This window comes from Haliotis asinina, chromosome 1 (assembly GCF_037392515.1).
Source record: "Haliotis asinina isolate JCU_RB_2024 chromosome 1, JCU_Hal_asi_v2, whole genome shotgun sequence".
NCBI lineage: Eukaryota > Metazoa > Mollusca > Gastropoda > Lepetellida > Haliotidae > Haliotis > Haliotis asinina.
The window spans coordinates 94,725,128-94,737,942 of NC_090280.1; the positions used below are offsets into that span (position 1 = coordinate 94,725,128).

General features: G+C 42.2%; 2 protein-coding genes across 2 annotated transcripts; one reads left to right on the top strand and one right to left on the bottom strand.

Moving 5' to 3' along the window:
• Positions 1-4,908: 4,908 nt before the first annotated feature.
• LOC137277312 (uncharacterized) lies at positions 4,909-5,913 on the bottom strand. Its single transcript, XM_067808984.1, has one exon. The coding sequence runs from the start codon at positions 5,911-5,913 to the stop codon at positions 4,909-4,911; it is 1,005 nt and encodes a 334-aa protein (XP_067665085.1).
• Positions 5,914-11,810: 5,897 nt separating this feature from the next.
• LOC137284580 (uncharacterized) lies at positions 11,811-12,815 on the top strand. The gene has a single exon (XM_067816440.1). The coding sequence runs from the start codon at positions 11,811-11,813 to the stop codon at positions 12,813-12,815; it is 1,005 nt and encodes a 334-aa protein (XP_067672541.1).

Consider the following 12,815-nt stretch of genomic DNA (forward strand, 5'->3'; position numbering starts at 1 on the left):
GAATACGGTTTGTGTAAAATGTTCCACCAGACATGTTTTTCATAAAAACAATAAACGTGGTTCACTAACCTGTATGTCACCACCACAGTATATTCAAGATACGGGCTTTTCTTACTAGTATACCAGATATGTAAGAATAATCAGCAGACACAAGTTATCATATATAGAACAACAGCCGTGATAAAGTTATCTCCATATCACCCACCGCTGCACGATAACATTGAAGATAAAGTTGATCAACGGAAACTACCGACTGTCCCGTTCGTGACATTCGGGGACACAGTGGCGACCTTCCCACAGGTTACGGAAACAAACGAGTTGTGACGAATATCATCTGGCCCTTCTGATCAAAGGTTGGTCGTTAACTCCTGCTTGATAACATTCTGAAAAGATAGAATTGAAATCATTTATGTCTTAATGAGCTGATACAGGTTACTGGATGATACGTTATTCATTAATACATCAAAGTACCTCTTACAATACAATAATATCAAACAATCTTGAATAAATTGGGGTTTTTAGTTCCCTTTCTTTGTGTTGGGTTGTTGGGTGAAATATTATTTGGGGTAGAACTGATCTTCAGTAACCGTCGTAAGAGAGCTTCTCGTAAGAGGCGACTAATGGGATATGGTGGTCCGGCTTGCTGACTTTGTTGTCACAAGTCATCGGTTCCCAATTGTGTAGATCGATGCTTATGATGTTGATCACTGGATTGTCTGTTTAAAAAGCATATTTCACTTAATAGAGATATGTGTCATTTTACCGTGGTCATAGTATGCTTACTTGTGTGTCCATGAAGATGCTTTGCAGCAACCCACACTTGTCGGAAGAGACACTGGTCTTTGATTCCCAGATGAGTAGGTCGATGCTCATGCTGTTGATCACTGGATTGTCTGGGCTGCGCGCGTGTGTGTGTATTTGTTTGTGTGTACTGTGGAATGAACATACTTGAATCTTAGTAATATAATGTAATATCTTGAAAAGCCTTTGTTTGATACCGAGCGTCTACGATATTCTGGTGAGTTATCGTCGTATGCACTGATGAGGTTTGTCTTCATATACATCATTTAACGAATGTAAGGACTAGAGTCAATGATTTACCAGACTCTTGGTTAATGTGTTGCATGGGTGTGGCCATTTTATGAACATTTAACCGCATGTTGTTAAATTCCAGTGTTTGTAAACATGTACTATATTTCAACACAATAAAAAGCGAGAGTCGGTGCCTCAAACACACTTGTATTCGAAATTGCTCTTACGTTTCGTATGCTTTACGATCGCGTGATCAATAAATCCGTTTAGTGTTAGTAATATTCCAGCAATATGATGGCGGGTCTTCTGTGTGACGAGTGGGCAATTTAACCACAAAGCTACCCCACCACCCCAGGTGTGAGGTGAAATGGTGTTGGCACAGAAATATACATAAAGTTGTTTGCAAGTTGCCCAAGCCATCCCAAAACTCTCCACGAACGCAGTTGGTAAATTTACTGTGTGTATGGGATAACACGACACCAACTAACCGTGAAGATACGGGTTAGAATTTGCCTTCAGCAACCTACGCTTTTCGTATCCCAACTTGGTATCCCAACTCATCGATGCTCTTGTCGATCATTGGATTATTTGGTCCAGATTCGATTATTTACAGACCGAAGTCTCATTTCAGCTTTGCTCGCGGTGAATCCAATAAGAGTTATGCGTGTTTTTTTTTTTACACATTACGTCATGGAGCAATTAAACGGGGGATCGGCTGGACATCATGTTTGCTGATTTGGGGTAGAAAATACATGTCTCATGTCCAAGCGCTCTGATTCAATTGCTTGGCCAGTCTCGACTATACGATTCAGTGTTTTGTGTCTTGGCGTTGAATACAAAGTTAACTCTATTCAGTCACGTGATTGTCTGGTCCAAACCTGAATATTTACAGACGGCACCATGGATGATGGAATATTTCTAAGTGTAGGGTTAAAACACAAACACTCATTTCTGACGTTTTTCATTCCAAATAATTTCATCAGGTGTGGGAATCGTACGTAAAATCCCGCTTCATCTTCCTTTGCCTCCACTCTGTATTGACCATCAGTTACACTCAATATTCACGTAATTTTGCTGAAGGATACCTTTCTCGCGTTTCGTAGGCAAAGGAGAACCCCACCACATTGCCTGAACAACGTAGCAATGCCTCCAAAATAAAGAAAGTATCACATCAACACATTTAAGAGCAAGTAATTAGTGATAATGAGAACAACATTAACATGGAAGGATTGCGTGCATGATTGAACCCGTACAGCCAATACCAGTTTTGTGCTACTTAAACCTGTGGGGAAAAGTCACATAGTATTAGAATTCGAAATACTTGAATTTTGACGGCCATCTTAGACGCCATCTTGGATTTTTCGGAAAGTGGACTCCGAAACTCTGGCACTATATGTTTTTATCATAATATTCCCCACCACTTTGCAAAGTCTCATGCTTGAGTCCGCCAAGAATCAAATACACCCATTGCCACTGCACTAACTATACCCATCCGAGTCAACTCTGACTGGATGACCCACTCGGATCCAATATACTGACTTTTGGCCGAGTGTGCAAGTCAGGGTAACAACAAGTATCATCGTTTTTAACGACGTGTGGTTTGTGGGAAGCAACATTCCACTCAATCACAGGCGTTGTATCCACTAAACCACGGCGGCAGCCCACGATCCGATGAGGTGGTAGTAGTAAATCCATTCTGACCTATTCTGTGATCTGGATAGGGCAGTGAGTACGAAACTAGTATCATGCACGGCTTTCTTCTTTCACAAGCAAGTCGTGGAACTCGACTACATTGTACAAACTTGGATGGTCGAACCGGTGCATTCGTCATGTCGAGCCAACGCTTCGACAACTTGGCTAACCTATATAACGTTAGCACCGTTAGATGGTGATGTGGGTGTGTCACTCCTCGAGGGCGTTATTATAATAGTTATGTATGGTCGCCGTATTCAGGGACAACAAATATGTGACTACAAATAGTCATCATAGCTGTTACCGAAGGAGCTAGAGTGAGTGAGTGAGCGAATGAGTGAATTTTGATTCTCAAGCAATATTCCAATTGTATGACGGCGGTTTGTAAATAATCGAGGGTGGACCAGACAATCCAGTGATCAAGAGCATGAGCATCGATCTACGCAACTGTGATACACTGACATGTGTCAACCGAGTCATGAAGCTTAATCTTCCGATATTGTTCGTCGCCTCTTACGACAAGCATGGGTTACTGAAGATCAATTCTAACCCCGGTTTTCACGGGCCTTACAGAACGTAATGACAAACGACACCATGCTTACAGCAAGATACATTTTAGTACGAAGATCCATATGGTTTCACAGGTTACACGGTATTTGGGAATCATACAAAAATGTTCATTAAAGGTATAATATCTTGAGAAAAGAAAGAATACACTTTTAAGGCAGATTGAACCAGTATTGACAGACTAAGTCAAACCGACTCTACATTAATTGAAGTAACATCACAAACTGAAGGTCTGTCACGCGCCAACAATACCTCTACCATGACGCCAAACCCAGCATATGGTACAAGTATGACATTCATCAGGACTGAATAACACTGACTTTGAAGAATGAGAACAAGCTATCTATCTATACATACAACTTATTTATACAACTTCCTCATTTTGTTTTGGCGACATCAGAATCTAAGGTCGCCTATACATGATACAGAAGCTGTATATCCATAGAATTGTTTTCATTCCATAACTCCTCAACTTCTAGAATGCCATTTACAGAACTGAAAACCATGGTTCAAGATACTGATGACTACAGGGTGATGGCCATTAGCTGTATGCCCGTGTTGTGCTGGTAACGGAAGTTATATTGCCTTATGTGCTCGGAGGTTATGACATTTCTCGAAACCATTCAATAATAATCCACATCGTCACATAAAAAACTCGAAAATATGTTCATGCCGACAATTGACATAAGTATGACAACTGGACCTTTCAAGTAAAATGTAACGCACTCTCCTCATAACTTGGCTTGGTAAGTACTTAAAAACAACAGCTAGCTGACCTGACTAGACATTGGTGAGTGCAAATGTCCAATATCTCATGGCTGAATGAGCCCCGATCTTAAACCTTTAGAGCATATCTGGAACATGATTGGTCGTCGTGTGCAACAAAGGAATTCTCCTGCATAGAACCTTGCCCATTTGGGAAGCTGCTTCACACGATGATTGGCGTAGTCTGACCCTTCTGAGGATCAGGTGACTGACAGAGGGTATGAGGAGGAGAGTGCTGACTGTCATGCAGCCACATGTAGGTTGCACTCGGTATTGACCTTGAATCGTGTAAGAGACGCAAAATGACATTAACCAATAAATGTAAAATTAAATATCCAATGGCCATATGGGCAAGTTTGAACACATATGTTTTTTGGTTAGTTTTTAAAAATGAACAACTAACAGCAATTTTTATCATAAAATCAGCATGGATTCCAATCATTTTATCTTGTCGAGCTAAAGGATCATACTGGTCAGGTAATACTCATCGTTTTCATCGTTATCAGAACGAGACGTTTTACGTACGTGTTGAAAATCTATCATTGCAAAAAGACAGGTTCGGTGCGTATAGATTAGAAGAAAAGCTGACACCCAACGGTCATGTCTTGGCTTTGATAAGCAAACTAAATATGAAATGAATTTCGCCACAATTGCTGTCATCACAAGGTTTTGTGTAGTAATCAGTAATTTATCAGCCACCACTCTCAACGCCAGGCTTTGGTCACAACTTAACTTTCCATTATTAGAACCCTACATCGGACTCGTGAAATGTTCATAGTTTGAGATTGTCTTAGTCACAGTTATAGGTTTGTACTGAACAATTTGCATATCACAGTAACACATTATGACCGTTCAATCTTCGTCTGTGACCGTGGTCATTCTGGTTGTTATCCTTCCCAGTATGTCCTCCAAGATGACCTTGACGGTGTCTCCAACGTTCGCCCCGGACAACACGTGTGACGTGACCTCTGTCGTGATATCCATGGCCACAAGGTGACTACCGAGGTAGATGGTGTATTTGAACTGTGGCGTTGATGAAACAGGCACCGTCCACGTTACCAGTTTCGGTGTAGCTGAGGTTATGGTGAAGTCGATCGGTTTTTCCGTTGGTTCCAGGTGCGTTTTAACATCGAACCTCTTCGAAGTACCAAGTCCTGCAGTCGGTTGAATGGTGCCCCCACTTGCCAAATAGTAACGGTCCTGGATTTTACCGGCGTCGTAGTTGTCGCTGTGGTTGGCGGTGCCGGTGCCCCTGACAACGTTAAAGTTCCCCGAGGCAAATGGAAACCACGTGCCGTCTGATTTTCTCTTGAATCCGTCACGGAAGAAGACTTTTCGCATGTTTTCTCCCGTCCCTGCCCAGTCTTCCACAAAGCTTCCTGTACTGGTGTTGAACATCACCGACTTGACAGGGAAGTCGAGAGTGAGCACGTGGGTCCACTGCTTGTCCGTCTCGTCATAGATCCAGAAGCCAAAGTAAGTATGGCTACCGTAGTTCCAAACCCGACTTACAAGGGTATACCATTGGTCCGGTTGCCAGCCAATCGCAAAGTTCATACTTTTTAAACCAGTTCCTTCATTACCAAATTTCTGCGTCTCTGTCCACATGCCGGTGAAGGCCGGCTTGATGGGAAGGTTGGACTGGATCGGATCCCACACAGAGTAGATGAGTGCCTTGCCGTTTGGGTGGTCCTGTAGGCCACAGTATCCACCACCCTCGCCGCCGGCGTTCCACTGCATGCAGCAGTAGTAGGTGTCCAAAGTGGCGCCGTCGTGGGGGATTAGGACGCTCTGGTGGATGATATCGCCGGGAAAGTGGTCATCGTAATGGAACCAGACGGACGGTGCTCTTGCCATGTTGAAATGTTTGCAAAACCTGTAATGAAAAACACGTCAAAGGATGAGCAGCTGCACGCTTGTCATTGAGCAGTCACGTCATTTCAGCTACATGACGGCGGTATGTAAACAACGAAATCCGGACCAGACAATCCAGGACTGAGCTGATATCTTTGCAAAATGCCGCACCCATGTTTGCGAACCTGACACCCGATCCCGTTAGTTAATGACAAGCATGAGTTACTGAAGGCCTATTCTAACCAGGATCGTCATCAATCAATCGTAACTCGAATTTTATCACACGACCAACAGATGCTTGCAGTTCCTCATGGTATGAATGCGTCTGTTATTGTAGATTTTGCTCGAACTTTGCGTCCAAGATAATTCCAAGGGAGTTGGATGCAGTTCATGTTCCCGCGGATACGGGAATGGTTATTAGAATGTGGCACGACAGTGGTATTCAGTACTTTCTGCTGATGACGTTTATCAGTGAAAGTCCCAGGTACAATAATGAGATCCAAGGTACACACGGAAAGATAACCCCACAACAAAGCCGAGGCTCAATATGAGGCAAGACATCTCCCCCAAACCCCCAACCGCCCGATTACCTTCTTCCACCCCCCACCCCCCACCCCCTCCCCCAAGAAAAAAAACAAAACAAAACAAAATAAAAAATAAATAAATATAAAGAAAGTAAAATAAATAAAATAACGAAAATGAAATACCCTACACAACAATTTCGTTGTTTCCTAATGAGGCCTACTGGTGCACATAATTTCCAAATAATTTTACCAGTTTTATATGTAGCTGAACGCATCTGCATGATGTTGAATGCCATCATCTTCAATCGATCAGGCAAACATATCCGTATACATATTCCGTATTTATTTTACACTGAGAACTATTTCGTGCCAAAGCAACAGCAGTGTTACTATATACGAGTTAATATGTTCTACACAGAGTACGATACCTTGTGAAAACATTACATTACCTCTTTACGTTATGCAAGCCAGGATATGCACTTACTTTTCAGTGATTAATTCATGGAAGTTTCAACGCTGTTTTCCCTGTTTGCCCAATGGAACCTACTTCACCGGTTAATCGAGACTGGCTATTTCTTGCGTTGCTTTTTGTAAGTTGCATGGAAGTTTCAGCAAAGTGTAATTAAAAATGTCCTGAATGGTATATATATACATATTGCCTCTTTATGACGTGTTAGATAAGACTACATTAACCTCCGTCATGGAAGATCTCTCCACGTGATGTTCGCTGTGTAATACGAGATAGAATAACTAGATTCACTTGGATGATAACAGATATGAAATATACACGAGGATCAGCTGTTACGGCAGTATCCTAATCTAAGCCTGCGTTGTCGTATAATGTAACTGACAGCTTAAATCTAACAGGTGCAAAATACAAAGGTGAAAATATGGAAGCAATGGAGTAATGTACTTTTATCATATCACACGGTATGTAGCTGATTACGTTCATGTGATCGATGTTTTTTCATTGTCGATTATATGCAACTAGGCAATCATTACGCAAGTGCCGATGTTCATGCAGATTCAACCTTGCGCTGTGACGATATTCTCCCTATATATCTATATATAATGGGAAGGTTCGTGAGTAGATATTCTCAGTGCTCTACGTCATCGGAAAACGTTCACGAGCAAATAGTCTAAGGTGAGTGAGTGAGTGAGTGAGTGAGTTTAGTTTTACGCCGCTTTTTAGCAATATTCCAGCAATATCACGGCGGGGGACACCAGAAAATGGGCTTCACACATTGCACCCACATGGGGAATCGAACCCGGGTCTTCGGCGTGACGAGCGAACGCTTTAACCATTAGGCTACCCCACCGCCCCAAATAGTCTAAGGGATGAATGTCATCGAAAAACGTTCACGAGCAAATAGTCTAAGGGATGAATGTCATCGAAAAACGTTCGCCAGTAGATATTCTCAGCGATATGTGTCACTGGAAAACGTTTAATTTCCGAGGAACATTAGTTCGTTTCTTTGTTTGATTGATTTCCGATGTTTGATCCGTACTGACCAATATTCCAGCTATATGACGCAGTTAGTGAATAATTTATTCTGGACCAGAGTAATACAACCCAGGGAACGACATCATGACCATCAAACAAATATGATTCCCTAAAAAAGATAGCTATTCCTGACATACGTATATTTTCGGTAATAACAACAAAATATTATGAACTTACATACACCTAACTTTTGCTTCATCATAAAATCAATGCAAATAACTTGCTTTTGTTACAGATCGGCCGGTAAAACTCAGACTGTTAATACAATTTAAACAATACACCCAATCGGACTACATGTATAAGAATTGGACCAACAACTGAACCAGCATGCCAAATGATTTGGAGAATTATAAGGAATTCGGATCGTCTCGGTTTTTTCCGTTACTTGTACAACACCTCGAGTCGAACACACGCACGCACGCACACACGCACACACGCACATATATTATTCGTTTGGAAAGAAAAAACAATAAAAGCTTTCTGTCGTAAATATAAATCGTTGTTATGTAATTTGATGAAGAGCAAATGAATTATGGTTTGGACTCGAGCACTGTGGAAAAGGGCATGATCGAACGAGACTAGTGATTCCGTTTGTAGCATTTTCATTAGGTTGACTTGTGGAATTGGGGAGAGCACAGTTTACTCAACACTAAACACTGAACACTGAGACCTGCATGTGGACTCGGTATAAATATCATATTTTGGGGAGGGTTAAGTGAAGTATGGATGGACGTCGCATTCAAGGTTGAGTTATATTCGGATTTGTAGTTGCCACAAGCAACCATAGATATACCACTCAGAAACGGACGGTGGGGTATCCTAGTGGCTAAAGCGTTCGCTCGTCACGCCGAAGACCCGGGTTCAATTTCCGTCACGTGTACAATGTGTAAACCCATTTCTGATGTCCCAATATCACAGTGACAGCTACAAGCGGCGTGAAAACTAAACTCACACACGCAAGCGCGCAAGCACGCACGAACCAAAAATGCGGTAACAACAACGTACAACCTCTTAACGGCTTTTGCTGTCGTTGTGACACCCCGCCTCCCACATGCCAATAACCCGGATCTTGGATATGATGTGACGATACAACTTAACACAGCACATATTAATGCTGGAAGTACATGGCACTTTTCAGTGTATGTTTGTCATCAGCAGCTCATCAGAGTGTCAGCGATATCTATAGCAAGGACTATAAGCCTTGCACGGGGACTTGGTCAAAGCTGACCACATCAGCAGGCAAAATAGAAGGTCACTGAACGCACGCGACTGCAGCAACGTAAGATAAGACCATGTACGTGCTCTACTAACTGACGTAAATGTATGTATGTATGTATGTATGTATGTATGTATATATGTATGTATGTATGTAGGTAGGTAGGTAGATGTGAGAGAGACAGAGAGAGACAGAGAGAGAGAGAGAGAGAGAGTGTGTGTGTGTATGTATATATGTATGTATTCCATGATATGAACAAAATGTATTATTGTAACAATGTGTTATTTCAGTGCTATCTGGATCCTACACCAAGCAATTATCTTAACTGTGGTCGGTGACCACGACTGGCTACGAATGAAACCAGCAAGAACTGACTTTTTATATATCCGTATGTGTATAACCGGTTTCTGTTACAGACCTTAAATGTGCAGTGTTTTTGGTCATATTTATAAGTCGTTTACACTTTTTCAGGCCAATCCGATTTTCAAGAGTACTTTCTTCTACTTCATACATCACTCAAACATTTCAATTTCCGTACATATGCACTGATATCTCAGAACACTGAAATGTTTCTGTTCGTGAACAGATTCCAATCGATACATTTATGCTTCGGAAAAGTTAAAAACTTCTAAATCCTATTGACATTGTTGACCCCTTACCATGTTATCTGAATCTCTGTGAAGTATTCTAGATAATGCTTTCTTGGTGCAAGTGTCATCGTCGTCATAGGTCACCATACTAGGGACCATAGGGAGTTACAGGGCCTTTGCTACCTGCATGGACCCTAGCTGGATTTACATCATCACCCCAGCCGCTGGCTAGTGTAGGAAAATCTAGCCGAAAATTTAAATGACAAAAATGCTAGAGGTAAAATTTGGTATGTTTAAATGTTTCTTTGAATGTTTTGAGCTTTCGAACCAACTAACTTAAAATCAATGCCCCAAATGCAAATAAGAATAGACATTTATAGTAGTATGGGCACAATACATTTATCTGGATATTTTTAAAGAAATAAAACAACAAGACATTCTAGTATAATGATTCATTTTGGTCAGGATTGTTTGGAACATAGGTGTTAACGAATACCAAATGTGCAATCCAACCATCTAACTAAAACAACTTGTCTGAAATCAAAGGTAAATATACTAATAGGAACAGACAATTATAGTATGGGCACTGTACACAATTCTGGACATTTTTGGATGAATAAAAAAAATAATTCAAGTATAATAATTCAGTTTGTTCGGGATCGTTTGTGACAAACAGAGTTGTTAATTTATTAGTGGTGCATATCTTTGGAAACAAAATAATTATTCTGATGGGAAAAAGTGGAATAAACCAGGAAAATAATAATTTTCATCCCGTAAACGTCGATCCATACATCACAGCTTCACGTTTATGGATTCCTTTCGTGTACAGTGTATATAAACATTCAGCAAATAACAGTAGCAGAAACAGAAACGTAAACTGCAAACACTTAGAAACAAGTTAAAAAGGAAAACTATGTTGTGAAGATTTCCAAATACAGGTAATCAAACAAACAATATCGACAAAATAAATGCTATTTAAGACATTGATAGAGTCTGTTTCAGTTCTTTTCCATTTACATTACAAGGAAAGATTAGTTGAATTGTACGAGAACCGTTGCAGATGAAGTCGTAAGACAAACGTGTTCTAAAGTAGGTTAATTGACTCGTGTTGGGAATTTAGACAAATTTCTGTATTAGAAGCTCATTTGTCCTATCATGTTATCCCTGATAGTGTCAACAAATTAGTCGCTGACCAGGGGATTAATGTATGGCAGATGCGATTGGCCGATATTTAGTCTGATTCTGTCATATCGCCCTGGTGAAGATTTCAGGGTCTATAAATGTTGAAGTTAGTTGTGTAGCAGTCAGATTGTACCTCTTGGTGCCACCAAGCACAGTTTTATGGTACTAGGTATACAGCCGACAGGTAAAGTTTATGTGTACAAGATTAGCTTATGCTTACTGGTATAGGTGGTGACAATGTCTCTCGCTCCCTTTGTCTGTCCTCTCTCGCTTTCTGCGTGTCCTCTCTCACTCTCTATCGTCAGTCACTCACTGTCACCTCTATCTCTCTTCTTTCTTTTCTCTCTCTCACTCTGACTTCTCTTTTTTATTTTTCTGTATCTTCTACGTCTCTCTTCCCCGGTCTGTGTCTCTCGTTCTATCTCTCCCTTTGTGTCTCAATGTTTCTTTCCCTACTCCCTCTGTCTCTCTCCTCGTTTGTCTCCGTGTCTCCTTCTCTCTTTCTTTTTTGTCTTTCTCTATGTGTCTCCACCCATGTCTCGCTTTCTCTCCCCCTGTGTCTCCCCTCTCGATGACTCATTCTGTCTCTCATTCTCTTTTTGCCAGTTAGTCACGCTCTACTTATCTCCACCTACCTGTCTCTCTCTGTTGGTCTGCCACTATCTGCCTAACTCTCCCATGATCGTCTGTCTGTGTTTAGAAATGTGCAGTCGTAATGTGTTGAACCAGACCCAGGGCACATTAAATGAAATATCTTACCATCTGTACAATATGTGACTCAACCTTTAGGTCACCATGTTGTTACGGTTACAAGATTGTAAGACGACATCACCGACATCACCCAGATCACAAATACATCTCGTATTTATTCCTACAGTTTCAGAATGGCTCGCGCTCCATCCGTCTGGATGCACTACAAAGATTCGTTCCCTGGAGACATCATTCGGAACGAGGTCCTTGTCCCCAAAGATGGCTTCGTACTCGATACGTACTACTGCACGTTGAGCTGGAATGCCGGAATGGAGGGTGGAGGGTACTGTGGTCTTCAGGATCACCCCAGGGGAAAAGCCTACATCTACTCAATTTGGGACCCCAAGCAAACGAAGAACGTCCCCATCAAAGCAGCCTACAAGGGACTGTGGACTGAGACAGCCAACTTCGGTGGAGAGGGTACTGGACTCAGATCCATGAACTTCTCCATCGGCTGGAAGCCGGATCAATGGTACACCTTGGTGTCAAGAGTCTGGGACGTCAATGATCATACCTTCTTTGGCTTCTGGATCCACGACCAAACAGATCACCACTGGACCCATATGGTCACCATGGACTTTCCGGTCAAGCAGGTGAGGTTTAATTCAGACACCAGCCTTTTCTTAGAAGATTGGGCTGGGACTGGCCAGAACGCACGTAAAGGTCATTACCGTCAGGGGTTCAAGAGGAAAGTTGGCGGCGGCTGGTTTCCATTCACCAAGTCGACTTTCAGTGTCGTGGTGGAGGCGGCTACTCACGACCACGCCAACAATTTTGACGCCGGGGTCGAGAAAGACTATTACTTCATGGCCAGTGGAGGTCACGTCCATACGTCGCCAGGAATTGGACTCCGCGCCAATTTGGAACTGCCAAGCCAGAATGCTTCTCCTCCCGACCCTCCCATCAGCTTCAGCATCACCAAGGCTAAGCCGAATGTTGTGGAGTGGCAGGTTCCAGCGTCGTCCACGCCGCAGTTCCACTACAGCATCGTCCGGAACGGCACACAGATTGCTTCAGGGGCTGACACAGAGAGACGAAGTCATCCAATACATGGAGCTCGAGCTGGGGACACCCTGGAGGTCCATCTCGAGGACATCATGGGGAAGACATCAACAAAGTCTGTGAGGATCTCAGCCTAG